The 18932-nt window shown below is 44.7% G+C and overlaps 1 protein-coding gene across 2 annotated transcripts in view; it reads left to right on the top strand.

Annotated features, from left to right (window-relative positions):
• RTTN (rotatin) overlaps positions 1–18932 on the top strand; it is a 137719-nt gene that overhangs the window by 23570 nt on the left and 95217 nt on the right. For both annotated transcript variants that reach the window (XM_060174034.1, XM_016188531.2), the window contains exons 12-19: positions 4043–4255; positions 5841–5953; positions 7718–7844; positions 9719–9844; positions 11128–11244; positions 12175–12314; positions 15548–15719; positions 17551–17650. In XM_060174034.1, coding sequence (XP_060030017.1) covers positions 4043–4255; positions 5841–5953; positions 7718–7844; positions 9719–9844; positions 11128–11244; positions 12175–12314; positions 15548–15719; positions 17551–17650 — 1108 coding nt within the window. The remainder of the gene's footprint in view (positions 1–4042; positions 4256–5840; positions 5954–7717; positions 7845–9718; positions 9845–11127; positions 11245–12174; positions 12315–15547; positions 15720–17550; positions 17651–18932) is intronic.

The following is an 18932-nucleotide window of genomic DNA, read 5'->3' as shown; positions in this document are numbered from 1 at the left end:
AATTGATAGTTGGGGGCTGGGTGGTGGCTCAGTGGGTTAAGCGCACATAGTACGAAGCTCAAGCACATAGTACGAAGCTGTGAGGACCCCACAGCTCCCCACCGGCAGGGGGTGGTTGCTTCGCAAGCAGTGAAGCAGGTCTGCAGGTGTGTCCGTCTTTCTCTCCCCCTCTCTATCTTCCCCATCCCTCTCAGTTTCTGTCCTATCCAAAAAAAAAGGCCACAGGAGCAGTGGATCTGTAGTGTAGGCACTGAACCCCAGTGATAACCCCAGAGGCAAAAAACAACAACAAAAAAACAACCCATAGCCTATGTGTTTAAGAAATGACTAGGTACCCGGACATGGAGGAAAGCACACCTGGGTCCCCAAAGCCCACTCCCATCCATTTTCTCCTTTCCATTCCACTACACTCCTTTCTGACTTCTGCCACCACAGATCAGTTCATCTGTGTTTGAATGCTGTAATTGGAATTACAAAGCATGAGTTGCTGATGGTGTTTTTCAAAGGTTCATCTCTGTTGTTTGTAGTGGACAGTTGTTAATTTTCTACTGCAAAATGTTATCCTCTCATGTAACTGCTTGTTAAAGGGGATTGTAGTGGCTACAAGTATTTCTTTAAATCATCTCACTGTTGTTTTAAGTCGACGCCACGTCTCTGAATTTGATTGCTAACAGTTAAGGCATCTAAGTGGTTCACATATAAAGGCTTTACAGTTTACTGCAAAAGGAAAGATAAAACACGCTTAGATGAAAGTACGGGGGGAATAAGCAGAGCAGCATGATCACTGCAAATAAGTCACGGCCGGTACAGAGCAGTGTCCTGGGCACTGTGCAGCTGCCTTTCACTATCCATCAATCACATGCTTATTTGTTCTAGGAAATTCTGTAGAGCATGTGGTCTAAGCATCATTTACATTTTTTATTTTTTTGAGTTATCTTGTGATTTTATATATGATTAACTTTTGTGTGTGGTATTTTGACATGGATCAATCAAAGTAGAAGCTAGTTTATTTTACTTTAACTACTTTAAGGTTAAAATAATGTAAAATCATTTCTTTTTTTTAGGTAGTCTTATTTTTTGTTAAGGTAAATCAGTATTTGTAACTTTGTTTTCTTTTTTTAAAATTTTTTAATTATCAGGGAGTTGGGCGATAACGCAATGGGTTAAGTGCACATGGCGTAAAGCGCAAGGACTGGCATAAGGATCCCGGTTCGAGCCCCTGGCTCCCCACCTGCAGGGGAGTTGCTTCACAGGCGGTGAAGCAGGTCTGCAGGTGTCTGTGTTTCTCCCCCCCTCTGTCTTCCCCATCTCTCTTCATTTCTCTCTGTCCTGTCCAACAACAACGATATCAATAACAACAATAATAATAAACAATGATAAAAACAAGGGCAACAAAAAAAAGGAAAATAAATAAATTAAAAAAATTTAAATTATCTATTTGATAGAAACAGAGATTGTGAGGCGGGAGGAGGTAGAGAGGGAGAAAGACAGAGAGATACCTGCAGCCCTGCTTCACCACTTGCAAAACTTCCTCCTGCAGATGGGGACCAGCGACTTGAACCCGGGTCATTGTGCATTCACCCAGCCTCTGTTTTCTCTTTATATATAACTGAAATTCTGCTAGACAGTAAGTGGGGTCATTGAGTGGTTTGCTCTTAAGGTATTGATTTATGGATGGCAATAATTGCTTTGTTGATTCATTGAGAACTTTGAGATGAGTCCTAAAAAATGTTCCATTTTTAATGTTTAATTTCTCCTTGGATTTACATAAATACACAGTTACCCTGCTTCTGCCTGCTGCAAGCCCTCCAGAAAGGAAAGGGAATTTGGGTTCTGAAAATTCCACCTTGACGGGGGTCGGGGGGTAGCACAGTGGGTTAAGCGCACATGGCGTGAAGCACAAGGACCAGCGTAAGGATCCCGGCTCGAGCCCCCAAGTCCCCTCCCACTTGCAGGGGAGACACTTCACAGGCGTGAAGCAGGTCAGGTCTTCAGGTGTCTGTCTTTCTCTCCCCCTCTCTGTTTTCCCCTCCTCTCTCCATTTCTCTGTACTATCCAACAACGACAACATCAACAACAACAATAATAACTACAACAACAAAAAAAACAAGGGTAATAAAATGGAAAATAAATAATAGTAAAAAAAATTTTAAAAAATTCCACCCTGAAAAAGTGGGTTTGAGCAGATATCAAATCATTTTGGAGTTTGGCAAACTATTATAATATGTATTTATAGAGATTTCCTGAATTTAAATGTTTTGACACAGTGCCCTTATGGAACTGTTTTAAAATGCTAATTGTTGGCCTCAAAGGATTTTGGAGGCTCCCTGTATCCCCATATACAGATCAACATGGCGCTGATAATCTTTAAAAAACAAAAAATGTCCTAGGGTGGGGGGGGGAAATAGCATAATGGTTATGCAAAGAGACTTTCAAGCCTGAGGCTCCGGAGTTTCTGGTTCAGTCCCCTGCCATAAGCCAGAACTGATCAGTGCTCTGGTAATATGAACAAATACATAAATAAATAAATATAAAAACAAAAAAAAATTAATGCTCTGATTGGATAAATCCACGAAGGTGATTTGACTCAGGGAGCCGTGCGAAACCTTCCGAGGGGTTCGATGTCCCTGTCCTGGCAGCTGGCTTCTTCAGGGAGTCGCAGAAAAATCTCATGATTTGGGAGTCGGGCGGTAGCGCAGCGGGTTAAGCGCACGTGGCACAAAGCACAAGGACCGTTGTCAGGATCCCGGTTCGAGCCCCCGGCTCCCCACCTGCAGGGAAGTCGCTTCACAGGCGGTGAAGCAGGTCTGCAGGTATCTTTCTCTCCCCCTCTCTGTCTTCCCCTCCTCTCTCCATTTCTCTCTGTCCTCTCCAACAATGATGACAACAATAATAACTACAACAACAATAAAACAACAAGGGCAACAAAAGGGAATAAATAAATAAATAATTTAAAAAAATCTCATGATTTGCCAAAGCTGAGTGGTTTAGATTTAGTGCTTTACAGCATGACCTGCCATTCTGATATCTTAGACTTGGGGGAGGACCTGAGAGTGCTTCAAGCACTACTGTACTCTTTCTCCCCAGTATCATGAGGTCACGCTGTTGACTTTAAAAAAAAAAAAAATTCTAGGGAGTTGGGTGGTAGCACAGCAGGTCTATTTTTGTCTTTCCCTCTCTGTCTTCTCCTCCTCTCTCCATTTCACTCTATCCTATCTAACCACGTCGACATCAATAACTACAACAACAATAATTAAAAAAAAAAGGGCAACAAAAGGGAAAATAAATATATCAAAAAGCACTATTATGTTAAATCCCACCCCGTCCCTCCAAAGTGAAGGTGAAACAACCAGCTGCCCGGCTACCCTTGATTGAGTGTGGGCCCTGCCTCATGGGCAGTTAAGGAGAAGTGTTCCTGAGCTCAGTGCTGGCTGCTCGACGTTGGAGATAAGTGTGTACGTGTTCAAAAATTCTTAGAGCAGAAGCCCTCCTGTCTTAATCTTAGCAGAGATCTCAGTATGATAGAGAACTTAGGGGGAGTGGTTTTCATTGCTGGTTTGGGGGAAGAAGAAATAGCCCATTTCCCAGACTTTGGGAAAGAGCTGAAATTAGGACTTGGTCTCTTCTGGCCAGAGAAAAGTTGCCTTATATGAAGGCATAGAGATGGTGTTGGGGGCGTGAGGGGGCACACTGGGTTAAGTGCACTTAGTACCAAGCACAAGGACACACATGATGATCCTGGTTCGAGCTCCAGGCTCCTCAGCTCCGGGAGGGTCAGTCACTTCATAAGCAGTGAAGCAGGTCTGCAGGTGTCTTTCTCTCCCTCCTATCTCTGTCTCTTTCCTTCCTCTCAGTTTCTCTCAGTCCTATCAAAAAAAAAAAAAAAAAGAGAGAGATGGACAATGTGGTGGGAAATAGAATCTGTTACAGGAAAGCCGATATTGAGAGTTAACTGAGCAAGTGAGGTACTTTGAGGTTCTATGTTTGGTGGTGTACTCTGTTTACATTTTGGGTGCTAACATTTTGTTTCTGTTTTATCAAGGCAAGTGAGTTTTTACCAGAGCCCATGTCTGCAGCCTTATTTCTCGTTTCTATGGACATGCCTCTTTCTTTGGAATATGCAAATATCCACGAAGCTGTTGTGGCCTATTTGGAGCAGCTGAGTGCTGAACACCACAGCCTCTATAAACACACTGCAGAGACCGTCTACTCAATCGAGTGCACCTGTAACTTCCTGGCAGATGTTGGCAAGGAGGTGAGCGTTTATTAACATCTCTTTCGAGTGCCCTTCCTAATAAACTTAGAAGTTTTAGCTTAGATTGTTTTCAAATTGATGAAGTTGGAATACGTATCTAGTAATGCCAGTTATCAGATTGAAGCAAGAGACTTGAGATTAACCCACAGTGGACATTCACAAGACCAGTGGTTTTTATTAGCCCCATGCTATAATCGACTAAGTTAATCAGATCCTTGAAAGCAGAGATATTGCAAAGACAGTACTTGAATAGAAAGTGACTTACTGCATATGAACAATGATCACAGACAAGGAAAGACAGGATTGTAAGGGCCATTTTAATGCCTGTTTGTATATATACTCAGTATTTCATACACTCATTACATGGACAATCACCCTAATTTTTGAATCATAAACCAAATTATAAAGGCACTGAGATAAGTTTATGTGCAGTGTTGTAGCAGTGATTGTTTATTGTTACTTACTCCTTTTAGAGCCACTACTAGGACCTTATGCTTTTTGTTGTTTAATTTTTGGGGGCATTATCTTTATTTATTTATTGCATAGAGACAGCCAGAAATTCAGAGGGTATAGAGTGCTAGAGAGGGAGCGAGACAGAGAGACACCTGCAACTCTGCTTCACCACTTGCAAAGCACAGCTTTCCCCCTGTAGGTGGGGACCAGAAGCTCACACCTGGGTCCTTGCGCATTGTAACGTGCGCTCAACCAGGTGCGCCACCAGCCGGCCCTGTTATTTACTTATTTACTTATTTATTTATTTATTTATTTATTTATCAGAGCACTGCCCAGCTCTGGCTTATGGTGGTGCAGGGGATTGAACATGGGACTATGGAGCCTCAGACATGAGAGTCTGTTTGCATAACCATTATGCTATCTTTCCCAGCCCGGACCTTATACTGTATATTATACATGAAAGGCCTGTTGAATCTTAACACAAACACTGACTACATTGATTGTTTCTTTTGGAAAATACAAATGGACCCTGAAGATCTTGAAGCATTAAGGACAGAATTCTTACTCTTTCTGGCACCCAGGGTCAGGTCTGCCTGAACCTTATATTTATAATTTTCCCCACTATTCTTTTTCTTTCCTTCCTGTTTGCTACAAATCAAGGCCACTGACTTCTTGTTTCCCTCAGGTAGGAAGTCGAATTGTTTCTACATTGAGTAATTCTGGGGCCAGCTGAGTAATTCATGGCCAGCTAAACACACATGCATAGGCTGCCCTCTGACTCTAGAACTGGTCAGCAAGTTGAAGGGGAAGGTGGACACTGGCTCCGCCATGAACCACAGCAGAGAAGCTGTAGGTGCTCAGAGACTAAGAACACTAGATCGTGAGTCTCCTTATTGATGACCACTAGGAAGTCTTGCTGGGGCAGTTAGCCTGGAATTCCCCCATCTCCGCCCCTCCTTGGCTGCCATTTCAGTGGGAAGGTGGACACAGGCAGTTGTGAGCAGTCTCAGATCTCAACACCTGCCGTGTTCACTGTTGAGTATTTCCAACTGGACATGAACTGCCTGTTTACTGTTCTGTTTACCTGATAGTTTTGTTTACTCAACACTTATGCGAGAGTCTTCTTTTTCAGGGAGAGAAGAACCTCTTAGAACTCGTGGAGCTGGCAGACCAGGCCTTGAGGAGCTTTGCCTACCACCAGCATTTCCCCCTAGTGAAGGAAATCATCTGCATTTGTTCAAAGATGTAATGTCCACTTATTAAGACAATCATGCTGTTATAGGACATTCTGCATGTGCGCACGGCTTTAGAAGCAGTGACAACAAGGCTTAGCTTCAATGCAATTATATTTCAGATAGTTTTAATATGCATCTGGCTTTTCAACTCTGTGTAGAGTAGCATTAAGACAGTTACTTGTTTTAGAAGAAACTTTAAGAATGTCATCCTTTATACATCAAAAATGAATTATCCTTGGGTTTTCCCCCCATGACATACTGATTTAATAGTGATTTATCCTTGGATTTCCTTTCTTTTTTTGTCTCCTGGATTATTACTGGGGCTCGGTGCCTGCACTATGAATCCACTGCTCCTGGAGGCCACTTTTTTTCCCCACTTTGTTGCCATTGTTGTTGTGTTGTTGGATAGGACAGAGAGAAACTGAGAGAGGAGAGGAAGCCAGAGAGCAGGAGAGAAAGACAGACACCTGCAGACCTGCTTCACCATCTGTGAAGTGACCCCCCTGCAGGTGGAGAGGCGGGGGCTCGAACCAGGATTCTTGTGGAGGTCCTTGTGCTTTGTGCCACGTGCGCTTAACCCGCTGCGCTGCCGCCCGGCCCCCTCCTTGGATTTTCTTATGTTTGCTTTGGTGTCCACCCCAGCCAAATAGTCCAACATACTTGTCTGTTTATCTTTAAAGTTTTGAATAATAAATTAAATTGCAGGGTTATTATTTTTAGTGTAAGCTTCATTATTCTGTACCCCTTTCTTATGTGGAAAAGACTACATGAAGACTAATGTGCTCTTGGGACATTGAAGCAGATTCCTATTTATCAGTTAATATCATCGTTGCTTTGGGAAAGAGTGAACTCCGTGGAAATAAGCACTGTTTGAGGATGGGCTTTGATAATTCACCTTTCACCTCACACAGTTACCTTTGTGTATGTGTGTGGGGGGCATGGTGAGGACACTTAATAGCTGCTCTCCTGACAAATGTCAGAAATAGAGTGTTGTTAACTAGTCCCCAGGAAGCACGCCAGACCCCCCAGCACTGACGCCTCCTGCAGGTCTGAAGCTTTGTACCTTTGGCCCTGCAATTCCTTGTTTCCTCTACTCCAAGTTCCCAGCACTAGGTGCTCCAGTCTCTGCTGATACTAATTTGACTGACTTTGGACTTTGCATATCAGGGCGATGTTGCAGAATTTGTCTTTCTGTGGCTGCCTCATTCCACTTAATATAGTGGCCTCTAGATTGATTGATTTATTAGGCCCTTTTTAGGGCCAGATAATATTCCACCAATAGATACCTCATTTTCTTTATCTGTTTGCTCTTTGATTTGGCACTTGGGTTGTTAACCTTTCTTGATTATTTTGAATCATGCTGTAGCAGGTATAGGGGTGCAAACATCTCTTCAAGATGCTGATGTCACCTCCTTTAGGTATATACCCACAAATAGGATGGCTGGATCATGTAGTAGTGTAATTTCTGATTTTTTTTTTCTGGAGGGGGCACCTCCATTTTGTTTTCTATAATGACTATAGACATTTACATTCCAAATACAGATTTTTAAAGACAATTTAAGTTTTTGAGCAGTCTTCAAGAGAGAATGCTTTCTTCCTTGAAACAAGTAAGCTTGTTTCAGGCCAACGCAGATAGTAGGTTAGTGAAATATCATTTCAGGTGGGCGAATCGGCGGGGAGTGGGAAAGGACATCTCCCCTAACATCTCACTCTCTTTGTTAAGTCACTTACTTGCCTCCCAGATCTTACTTGCCTTCCATGTCCTTTCTGCCAGCTCTAGGTCTGCACAGGCCAGCCCACTCCTGCAGGGGGGCAGCCAGAGGGTGTTTCTGCGGATGCTGTCTCACCCACTGCCAGGAGTAAAAGTAGAAACCTACCGCTGCTGTCTGGATATCATTAAGGTGGGTTTGCTTGGGGGTGGGGTGGGGCACGGGGTGAGAACTCATAGTGGATCCTCTGTTTTTTTTTTTTTTTTAACTCCAAAATTAAATGACATAATGTTCGGGCAAGAGACAGGACTGTTCATCCTTAATGCAGTGCTAGTTCTCTCATAAGTATGAGGTATTCAGTTCCCTTAATTTAATAGATCTAGCAATTAAATTGTTTCATTGGAAGATTTGCACAGTAGCATTTATGTTGTGTTATTGATTGATGGATGGAAAAGCTGTTTAAAAACTTGGCTTTCATTAGGTCATTCAGGAGTGATTTCTAGGACTTGAGAGATGGCTCACTGGGTGGAATGCTGGCCTCACCCTGCCTGTGATCCAGGCATGAGTCCTTGCACCACATGGGGCTGTCTTGGTACTAGGGGAAGCTCAGAGGCTATGGTGTTTCCCTCCTTACTATGTCCCTCTCTCAGGATGAAATGAATGAATAAATATCCCTGGGATTTATGAGATTGCACTAGAGACAAAAACAAGCAAAAACCAAAAACAAATAAAAACAGAAGTAATTTCTGTGCTGAGCTACAATGTACATTTTATAGTACAAATGTTTAAAAATGTCTTAATTTGGCTTCTGAGTTGAGTATACCATACTTGAGTCTGCAGCATGATTCTCAGTCACTCTTCTCTCTCTTATTCTCTCCAACTTGAAGTCTCCTCAGATCTGCATTGATCTTTCTCATTTCAGAGAAAGTGAGGGTGTCTCTGAAACCCTCTTGTACTTCCCCCATCTTCTTGTCTTGCATTTGGATGGAAATTTCTCAAAGCTGCCTTTCCACATACCAGTTCTCTCCTCAGCTCTCTCTGTTCTGTTTTGCTTTCAAAAAGTTTTGCTAACTGCTGGTGGGAATGCCAGCGGTTCCAGCCCCTGTGGAGAGCAGTCTGGAGAACTTTCTGAAGGCTAGAAGTGGACCTACCCTGTGACCCTGCAATTCCTCTCCTGGGGATAGATCCTAAGGAACCCAACATACCCATCCACAAAGATCTGTGTACACCTCTGTTCATAGCAGCACAATTGTAAACTCTATACCTGCCAATCAGTAACTCCCTATCCCCTCCCTCGAAGCTCCTGGCAGTTAGCATTCTGCTGTCTATCTGGATTTGACTCATGGAAGTGGAGCTGGGTCGTGGAGGATATCTCTTTGTGTCTGGTTTAGTGCATTTAGCATAATGACCACCTCATGGGTCATCTGTGTTGCAGTGCAGATCCATTCTGAGGCTGAGTAGTGTCTGTTTGTAGTTACCACACGTTGTTCACCCATTCTCCTGTTGGTGACATCTGGGTTGTTGTTATCCTTTGGCTATTGTGAATGGTACTTTGTGAATTTCAGTAAACAGCTGTCTGTCTGAGCCCCTTTTGGGTGTTTACCCAGCAGTGTAACTGCTGCAACCTTTTGTGTTCCAGACAGTGTTGCAGCACAAGACTTCTATTTGTCTGCATGCTTGCCAACAGTTGTTACTTTCGTAGGTTTTTATTTCTTAACTTCTTGTCTTTTTCTTTTTTATTTTGTTTTGGCATTGAGCATCGATTGGCTGCTTTTGAGTTATCCATCAAAAACTGTTAGACCCCACATGAGAACAATCATCTTATAAATCATTACTTCCCAAATAAAACAATATAATTAAAAAGAAAACTTTACACACACACACGCACACACACACAAGACAGCTAGGCAAGAGTGTCTCTTTTTAACTTTTTAAAATCCTCTACCAGGTAAAAATTCAATGCAGTAAAAACCGAACTCAGGATTAAATTGTAAATGGCAGAAAGAGGAATCGTTTGGAAAAAGCAGTATCTGAGCTTGCTGAGCCCCTTATGTCTCACTTCACAGGACTGTCTAGGTGTCCACAATGCCTTGAAGCCTGTGTCTTCACTCTGTACCGGAATTCACTTTCTGCTTCATTCGAAAGTTCTTTATGAAATCTCTGTGTTTGGCATTCAGGAGCCCAACATTGAGGTAACAGCATGTGACAAGTTAAATTCAAACTTATTTGTTGTTATTCCTTAAAGACTGCGGTTATTTCTTCCAGTGGTCCTTCTCAGTCAAGATAATGCCCGAAAATAACTAGAGAGTATAGTAAGACATTGAAAGGAAACCTTGCTGTGATGAGTTGAGTTGAGGTGCTCGTTAAATAAAACAAAGGGCCTGGGAATTAGCTCCACTGGTGATGTTCAGGACTTGTACAACTGAGCTTCCTGGGTGGATTCCCAGTGCTAGAGGTGTGGCAGTGGTGCTCCGGCGTCCCCCTCAGTCATGTGAAATAAGCAAAATAAGCTTTGAATAGACTGACTAGAAGGCGTCCCCCTCAGTCATGTGAAATAAGCAAAATAAGCTTTGAATAGACTGACTAGAAGTTATTCTAGGAAAAGTGAAAATCAGATCCCAAGACATCTGAGCTCTCAAAAGAATTTAGATGAAAGGATTTACTTGTCTTCCTGTGATGCGGGGAACTCGATAATTGTTTTTGTTAGCAGACGTTTTAAAAGTTATTTATTTTATTTAAGAAAAATTTTAATTTTTTATATTTATTTATTTTCCCTTTTTTGTTGCCCTTGTTTTTTTTAATTGTTGTTGTAGTTTTATTATTGTTGTTATTGATGTCATTGTTGTTAGAGAAGACAGAGAGAAATGGAGAGAAGGGGGGAGAGAAAGATAGACACCTGCAGGCCTGCTTTACCGCCTGTGAAGCGACTCCCCTGCAGGTGGGGAGCCGGGGCTCGAACCGGGATCCTTCTACCGGTCCTTGCGCTTCGTGCCACGTGTGTTTAACCCACTGCGCTACCGCCCAACTCCCAAAAGTTTCTTATTTACTATTGGCTAAAGACAGAGAGAGAAGCTGAGAGGGGAGAAAGAGGTAGAGAAGAAGAGATACAGAGAGACTCCTGCAGCCCTGCTTCACCACTCATGAAGCTTTCCCCTGCAGGTGGGGACTAAGGGCTTGAACCCAGGCCCCTGCACACTCTGATGTGTGCACTTAACCGTGTGTGCCACTGCCTGGCCCCTGCAGGTTATTTTTAATTTAATGGAGACGTGCACCTTCAAGGTAAAGTGAAAAAGGAAAATAAAGATGAGTGAGGAAGGAATCAAAAAAAGTAAGATGATGCCATGGAAGGGCAGACATCTGAAGGAAGAGAAGAGCTTAACAGAAGATTCCCGATTCCCCAGCTTGTCACAGGTGGGCGAGGGGACTGGGCGGGCCTCAGGCCTCCGGCTCCTCACCGTGCCGGCTGTTCACCCAGGTGAACGCCACCGCCAAGGCCATCCTGCTGTACCTACTGCAGGGACGACTGATGATGGCGGCGCCAACCTGGAGCAGGTTCCTGGAGTCACTCTGTCCCGTCATCCCAGTGCTACAGGTATGTCGTGCTCACTGCCACGCCGTTCCCTCTGCGTGAGTGTGACTGATGGAAATGGGCCTTGGTGCTGCTGTCTGGCTGGGGAAGAAATGGAGACAAGCCAGAAGGGGAGGCTCAGGAGACAGCAAGTGGCTGTCGTGTCCCCCACAGCAGGGCAAAGCAGGCTGGCTGTGCGTGCCTGTTCTGTCTGCCTAACCCTGTCAACTCACCCTTACGTAGCAGCATTTAGGTAAAGGCAGCCCTGCCGTCCATCTTTCTCTTGCTAACAGTGATGCCATAAGATCCCAGCAGTATAGTTTCACACCCTTAACTGTGTCTGCAGCTCACCAAATGCACCACCAAGGCTCGTGACCGCCATGGTTTGCTCCGTCTCAGAGATGTTGGCTCCTTGTTTCTTGTTTTCATCCCCAGTCATTTCCCCCTCTGGTAGTATAGACCAGAATTCTTTATGGGGAGCAGAAGGTGGGATTTCTGGCTTCTGTAATTACTTCTCTACTGGACATGGGTGTTGGCAGGTAGGTCCACACCCCCCCTCCCCCCAGCCTGTTTCTGTCTTTCCCTAGTGGAGCAGGGATGTGGGGAGGTGGTTCCAGGACACATTGGTGAGGTTGCCTGCCCAGGGAAGTCAGGATGGAATCATAGTTGCATCTTCAACTTGGTAGCTAAAAGGCAGTAAGATATAAAGCAGAACAAATTGTTTATTAATAAGGAAACAAAGAGTAGTAATAGAGCCAACGAGAATGGTGACCTTCGGGTGGAAGAAAGCTAGGATGCCTATTTTAGAAATGTTTCTAGAAGCCTATGTCCTAGTAATTTTGGCTTGAGCCTGATAACTGACATGGGGGTGGTATAGTTCTTATTTTCAAGTAAAAAAGTGAGGATCTGTGTGCAAAATCCAACCAGGACTTCTCTTTGTTTGGACTTTGTTAGGGCTATGCTGACACCGAGGACCCTCTGGGCAACTCCATCCTCCTCCTCAGCAAGGCGAGCTCGGAGGCTGAGGAAGGGATGCTTCCCTGCACCATCCGCTTCAAGTCCCTGCTGAGGCTCCTGCTGGTGAAAAAGCCGGCGTGAGTAGGACAGAACCACTGCGTGCGGACAAGCAGTGGGGTCCTCTGAGGAAGTACAGTAATGACCAATCTGGGCCAGACGGGGAGTAAGGAGGGCAGAGGAGAGAGCTTCCTGCTGTCAGAGGGAGGAAACAAGCCCGAGAAACGGGCTGCTATGAGGCCTGGGTCTCTTGCAGGCTTTCCTAAAGTAGTCCATCCAGTCTCCGGCTCCTGGGGTCCCCCCCATCCCCTGTTCCAGCCTCACTGTCTGCTGCTTTCAGGTGCTTCTAGGGTCGTGGGCCAGAGAGGAATCACACAGCCTATGGAACAGCCTCTTACTCCTTTCTTCTTTATTTTATTTTATTTTATTTATTATTTATTTACAATTAATAATGGGTTACAAGACTGGAAGATGACAGTGTGTCTTACCACACCTCACCCACCACCAGAGTTCTGTGTCCTCCCCCTCCCACCTCCCAATGAGAACCACCAGAGTTCTCACAAGGTCTTAGAGACAGTGTGTTTGCTTCTGTTTTTTGCTTGTTTGTTTGGGCCGGTTCACGTGTATAAGTTTTCTAAAATTTGTATATGAGTAAAACCTTCAGGTAGTTGTCTTTCATCTTTTATTTTGCTAAACGTAATCACCTCCGGTTCCATTCATTATTGACCCCAAATTCACAATAGCATCTTTTTTGACTGTAGAGTAATATTTCATAGAGTAGATATTCTGTAACTTCTTTACCCAGTCATCGTCTGATGGACATTTAGGCTGCTTCCACTCTTTGGCTCTTGTGAATAATGCAGCTATGAACACGGGTGAATTATATTCCTTTGCATTAGTCTTTGAGTTTCCTTTGGATAAATGTCTAAGAGTAGTCTTGCTGGTCATAAGGTAATTAATTCCCTTTTCATTGTTTAAGGCTGCTCCCTTCTCTTTAGCGCCTGATAGCATCCTAGAGTGAGCCTCTTCTAGCCAATTGCCCTGAACATCGCGTTTCTCATGGGAGTGCAGCTAGCGGACCTCACGTGCCAGCTCAGCAATCCTGAGCCGTTTTCTTGTTCGGAAAGCTGAGCAGTGTTCCCCCTTCCCTTGTTAGTTAAGTGCCATCGAAATGAAATGCAGGGAAAGAGAGGTATGTTCAGGGGCCGGGTGGTACTGCACCTGATTGAGCGCACATGTTACAGTGCACAAGGACCAGGTTGAAGCCCCTGGCCCCCACCTACAGGGGGAAAGCCTTGCGAGTGGTGAAGCAGGGCTGCAGGTGTCTTTCTCTTTCTCCCTCTTCCCCCTCAATTTCTGGCTGTCTCTTTCCAATAAATACAGATTTTTAAAAAAGAAGAACTAGGTGCCATCCTTCTGTCTGTGTTAGTACAGCACGGAGATTCTGCTCCTCTCTTGAGGTAACAGTGCTTAGGTTGTCCGTCATGGAAGAAGGAAGCAAGCTTCAAACCTAGATGGGTGGATGGGTAAGCAGAGACAAAGAGGAGTCAGACGGACATTGTTTTGACACGGATGGTTTTGCTCTCGCTCCACCTTATGTCAGGATAATGCAACATCTTGGTGATTGGCGGTTTATTTCCCGTGATCCCCGGACCAACAGACTTTCCCAGGAAGGGAGTCCCCAGATAGGGCCGTATCACTCTTGAGGGAAGGAAATTCTCCACTGCACAGAATTTAAAGACTCGCGTGTGTGCTTTCACTCTGACTAATTCTACCCCATTCCATCAGACTGAAAGCTCCGTGCAGTCAGGAACCCTTGTCTACTGACTAAGCGTTGTCCTCAAGACTTCGTAGAGTTTCTTGGACATAAGTTCCAACACATATGTCCACTGACAGGGTGCGTGGAGGAATAAGCAGACTCTGATGCCCCCCACACTGAGGTCAGGGGATGCTAAAAGTATTTGCCATCAGGGAAGGGACACACTCAAGGCTGCACGACAGGTGTGTGACTATCCCCCTAACCGGATCACCCCAATTTTAATATAGATGGTGCTGACTTACAATGAAAACAGCCATTCAGAACTTTCATGGAAGTGGGAGAGGGAGAAAGTTTGTTGGTTTTTCTCATACCAAATACCAGTGCTCCAGAGATGACATCTGTTAGCACCATCACAGCACGTTCCTGTGTTCTGTGAGGCTCAGGAAGTTCTTACCGAGTATCACTGGTATGTCTCAGAACTGTGGTTAGCCCAGCATGGATGGCACAGGCAGGGCACTGCCCTTCCAAAGCTGGCATGCAGTTGGGAAGTGAGAACTAGCAATTACGGAAATTTGTTGTTGTTGTTGTTGTTAATTGCACTAGAGAGAGACTGTTATGATGAGGTGCCTGCAGGAACCAGGCTAGAGTACTGGGACCCAGCTTGGCTGTGCTGGGGAGGCTGCCCTGCGTTTGCAGCTTTGACTTAAAGTTTTTTGTTATATTTTTGCAGCTTTGACTTAAAGTTTTTATGTTATATTTTGTTCTTTAATGAGAGAGAGAGACAGAGACAGAAACCAGAGCACTACTCAGCTCTCGCTGATGGCGGTGCTGGGGATTGAACCTGGGACCTCAGAGTCTCAGGCAGGAGAGTCTTTTGCAGAACCACTATCCTGTCTCTAGCCTATTTTTACCTGTTGTTTACTACCTGATAGTCATTTCTAGCTATCCGTTACATTTTGAATCACTCATAGACTTAACATTGCCCACCTCCTTCTCCTCAACTGCTCTCAGTCCCAGTGCATTCCAGACAAAGTAGACTTTTGATGTGATCCAGAAGTCTTTGCTTTGTCAAGTATGAGCACCGTCTCTGTCACTGTCTAAGAGGAAATTCCCCGCACTGCTGTCCTGTCACAGTTTAGTTACTTAGTGTGGTTAGTCTCATAGAGGTTTGCCTTGGTGTTTGGACTCTTCCTGGGTCTGTGTCAGTTTCTGTGGTGGAGATAAATCACTAGACTTGAAGGCAGAAGTGAGATTTCACTTGTAGATGAATTTATTGCAGTTGGCCCTGATGTTCAATCTCACCCAGTCTGTCATAGTTACTGATCATCATTACTTCTGTTGTTTACCTTGTGTGTGTAGAATTAAGTGAACAACTGTGGGGGTGAGCTTCATGTTTTAAACAGGAAACACATAAGAATCTCCTTATGAGCAATAGCAGTGTGCGCACAGCGAGCGAGTCTGTTGACACGTAATAATCCTTTGTGCTTATAGGGCTTTATAACTTGCAGACTCGTGTGTCTCAGAAACTGCAAGTTAAACACTTTGTTTCTCCAGGGTCCGGGCACAGGCTTTGAAGCTGTTAGCATGTCATCTCACACAGGAGGAAGGGGCTGACAGGAAGCGTCCTATCCTTGATGCCAGACTCCTCTCCAGACTCACTAACTTATTTATCGTGAAAAAGCCGCTGGATCTCAAGTTGGATGACAGAAGAGAGCAGATCATTAAGGTGACTGTCACATTGGAGTTTTATTTCTGGGTGGTTATCTGATGACACATTTATATACCACATGGTTTTTGTTACTGCACTTTGTGTTCTAGTGAGAAAAGGCGGAAAGTGGTGACTTCAAGTGTGGCTATCCATGGCCAGTTTGAAACTGTGTCCTGGATTTATCTGGCTTCTTGATGTATTTATTTACTGAACACATATGTTTGAAGTGTAGCCCTGTGTCAAGTATTATGTCCTATTTCAGTATATACACAGGAAACTCAGATTAATTGAGTAGCACCAAATATAAACTATGGATAATCTCTTGGCAAGCAGTTACATGATTCAGTTATATTAAAATGTTACTGGTTTAAAAATTATTTGGAATTCTTGTCCTTATGTTATAAATTGCCTGCTGGGACCAGATGGTGGCATACCCTAAGCGCATCTATTATATATAAGGAAGGATACAGGTTCAAGCCTCTGGTCCCCACCACAAGCAGTGAAGCAGTGCTGTGGGCATCTCTCTCTCTCTCCTTCTCTGTCTCTCCATTCCCACTCAGTTTCTGTCTGTCCTATCAAATTAAAAAAAAAAAAAGAAGGTTTATATATATAGAAAAGAAATTGACTGCAGTAGAGAAAGGGAGAAGGATAGCACCTATGACAGAAGTTCTTAGCCTCTTCATTCATTGTAAGAGGAGAAAACCACCCAGCTTCTCTGCAACATTCCAGTATTGCTGAACTTTACTTTAAGCATCTTGAGGACTCTTCCCCCCCCACCCACCCAAGGGAAAGGGAGAGAGAGAGAGAGAGTGTGTGCTGGAGAGAAGTGGGGGCTAGGTGAAGGCACAAGGACCTGGTGCAAATCCTTGAGTTCCCACCTGCAGAAGGGCAGAAGGGATGCTTCATGAGTGGTGAAACAGGTCTGCAGGTGTCTCTCTGCCTCCCTCTCCCTCTCCCTCTCCCCCTTTCCTCTCAAATTGTTTCTATCCAAATAAATAAATAGTTAAGGGCTGGGGAGACAGCATAATGGTTCTACAAAAGACTGTCATGCCTGAGGCTCTGAGGTACCAGGTTCAATCCCCAGCACCACCCATAAGCCAGAGGTGAGAAGTGCTCTGGTCTAAATAGGTAAGTAAGTAGATACATAAAATATTCCAAAGGAAATCTGCATTCTGTATCCAGGGTCAGTGTTGTTTGCTGGCCAACCTGACATCACCTGGTTGGATGCTGTGTGACCTGCGTGTTTCCCGGGATATTCCTAAGGTGACTGATAGGTGCTGAGTAATTTTCCTTTTTTTTTTTTTTCAAAGCATTTTTTAAATTTATTTCCTTTTGTTGCCCTTATTGTGTTTATTGTTGTAGTTATTATTGTTATTGATGTCATTGTTCTGGATAAGACAGAGAGAAATGAAGAGAGGAGGGGAAGACAGAAAGGGGGAGAGAAAGATAAGACACCCACAGACCTGCTTCACCACCTGTGAAGTGACTGCCCTGCAGGTGGGGAGCCGGGGGCTCGAATTGGAATCCTTCCGCCGGTCCTTGCGCTTTGCACCACCTGCGCTTAACCCGCTGCGCTACCGCCCAACTCCCTCTGAGTGACTTTCTTTCAGAAATACACAGAAGGAAGAAGAGCTCATGGTACGCTCCAGCACCTTGCTTCAGATCCTAAGCCCCTCCCTGACCGAGCACTTCACTGTTGAAACTCCCATGTAAAGATGTCAGTTTCTGCAGGGAGTTGGTATTTCGCCTCGAGCTTTCTGTTCTTAGGCTATGCTCCATGAAGCTTTATGAGTGAATTGAAAGTTGATGGAAATCTCCCTCTCTCTTTCTCTCTCTCTCCTTCTTCTAGTTGGAGACGGTTGAGAAAGTATATGGAATCTTCACCTCCAGCGATGTTGATCTAGCCTTGCGCAAGTCCGCCGCAGAGCAGTTGGCTGTGATTCTGCAAGGTAATGTCTGCTGAGGACACTGACTGCTGTGAGTGCTGCCTGGGCTCACTCTGCGTGTGGGTACATGGGGCAGGCAGATTGTGCTGAGGGCCGGACCCAGGCTGAGGCCTGTTGGCTTAGCAGCCCTCCCTCAGAGCAAACACGATTCTGTCAGAACTGTTGAAAACAAAGACCAAGACAATGCAGCAGAGCTCTACCATCTATTTATTTATTTTTGCCACTAGGGTTATCGCTGGGGGCATGGTGCCGGCACTATGAATTCACTGCTCTTGGTGGTCATTCCCCCCCACTTCTTTCCCCCCATATTTTTATTGGTTAGGACAGAGAGAAATTGAGACAGGTGAGGGAGATAAAGGAGAAAGAAAGAGAGACACCTGCAGACCTGTTTTTACTGCTAGTGAAGCTTCCCCCTCTGCGGGTGGGGAGCAGAAGCTAGAACCCAGGTCCTGCTTGTGGTGACTTGGACTTGCTGCTGTCTGCTGGTGCTCACGTGGAGTGGCTCCAACGGGGCGGGGGTAAGCCTCTGACCCTCCCTCACCAGCTCTAGAGGTTGCGTGACTTAGAAAGAGGCATCGGAGAATGTTCTGGTACGAACATTCATTTATTTGGAGAAGGGTACAGGCTCTTATACTGAGTTAAACAAAGAACATTTTTCACATATGTCAGAAATTACAGGTTTCTTAAAGGTCAGCTTGCCCCTATGGTAGGGGGCTGGTATGACAAGAATTGATGAGATACATAAAGGTCAAAACGGTTAGTCTCCATGATGCGGGCGAGTTAATTATCCAAAGGCATTTGAGAGAAACATAGGGGTTAAACCAGTAAGGTGAGGTTGAGAAGAAGAAAAACAAAGCTTGATGTGAATCACAGGTATCAGAGGGCACAAGTAAATAGAATTTGGGGTCTCATTGCCTGGTATTGGCGGGGGTGTATGAGAGAGTGTGTTCTCCTTTGTGATCAAAAGGTGAAGTGGATGTGTGAACTTTGAGTGAACCCTCAAGCAGGCAGCCATTTGGCCTGCTAGCAGGGGGAACTAAGTGTGAGAGGCCTGTAGGCTTTCTGTGAACTTGAGAGACTAACAAGGAGAAACTGAGTCTGGGAGACTTTTCCCTCTTGGCTCATCTCTATAAGGAGAGAGGCTAACAAGTGGGGTGTCTTTCCAGACCTCCATCTAAGGATGGGAGAGCTCCCCTAAGCTCTACCAAGCTTTCACATAGTCCCACAGCTGTCCACCCCCATGAAGCTTCACTTTTAACAGATTTACTTTCTAGATCCTTACAGA

Source organism: Erinaceus europaeus, chromosome 15 (assembly GCF_950295315.1).
Source record: "Erinaceus europaeus chromosome 15, mEriEur2.1, whole genome shotgun sequence".
Lineage (NCBI taxonomy): Eukaryota > Metazoa > Chordata > Mammalia > Eulipotyphla > Erinaceidae > Erinaceus > Erinaceus europaeus.
This window is presented reverse-complemented; position numbering and strand designations above follow the sequence as displayed.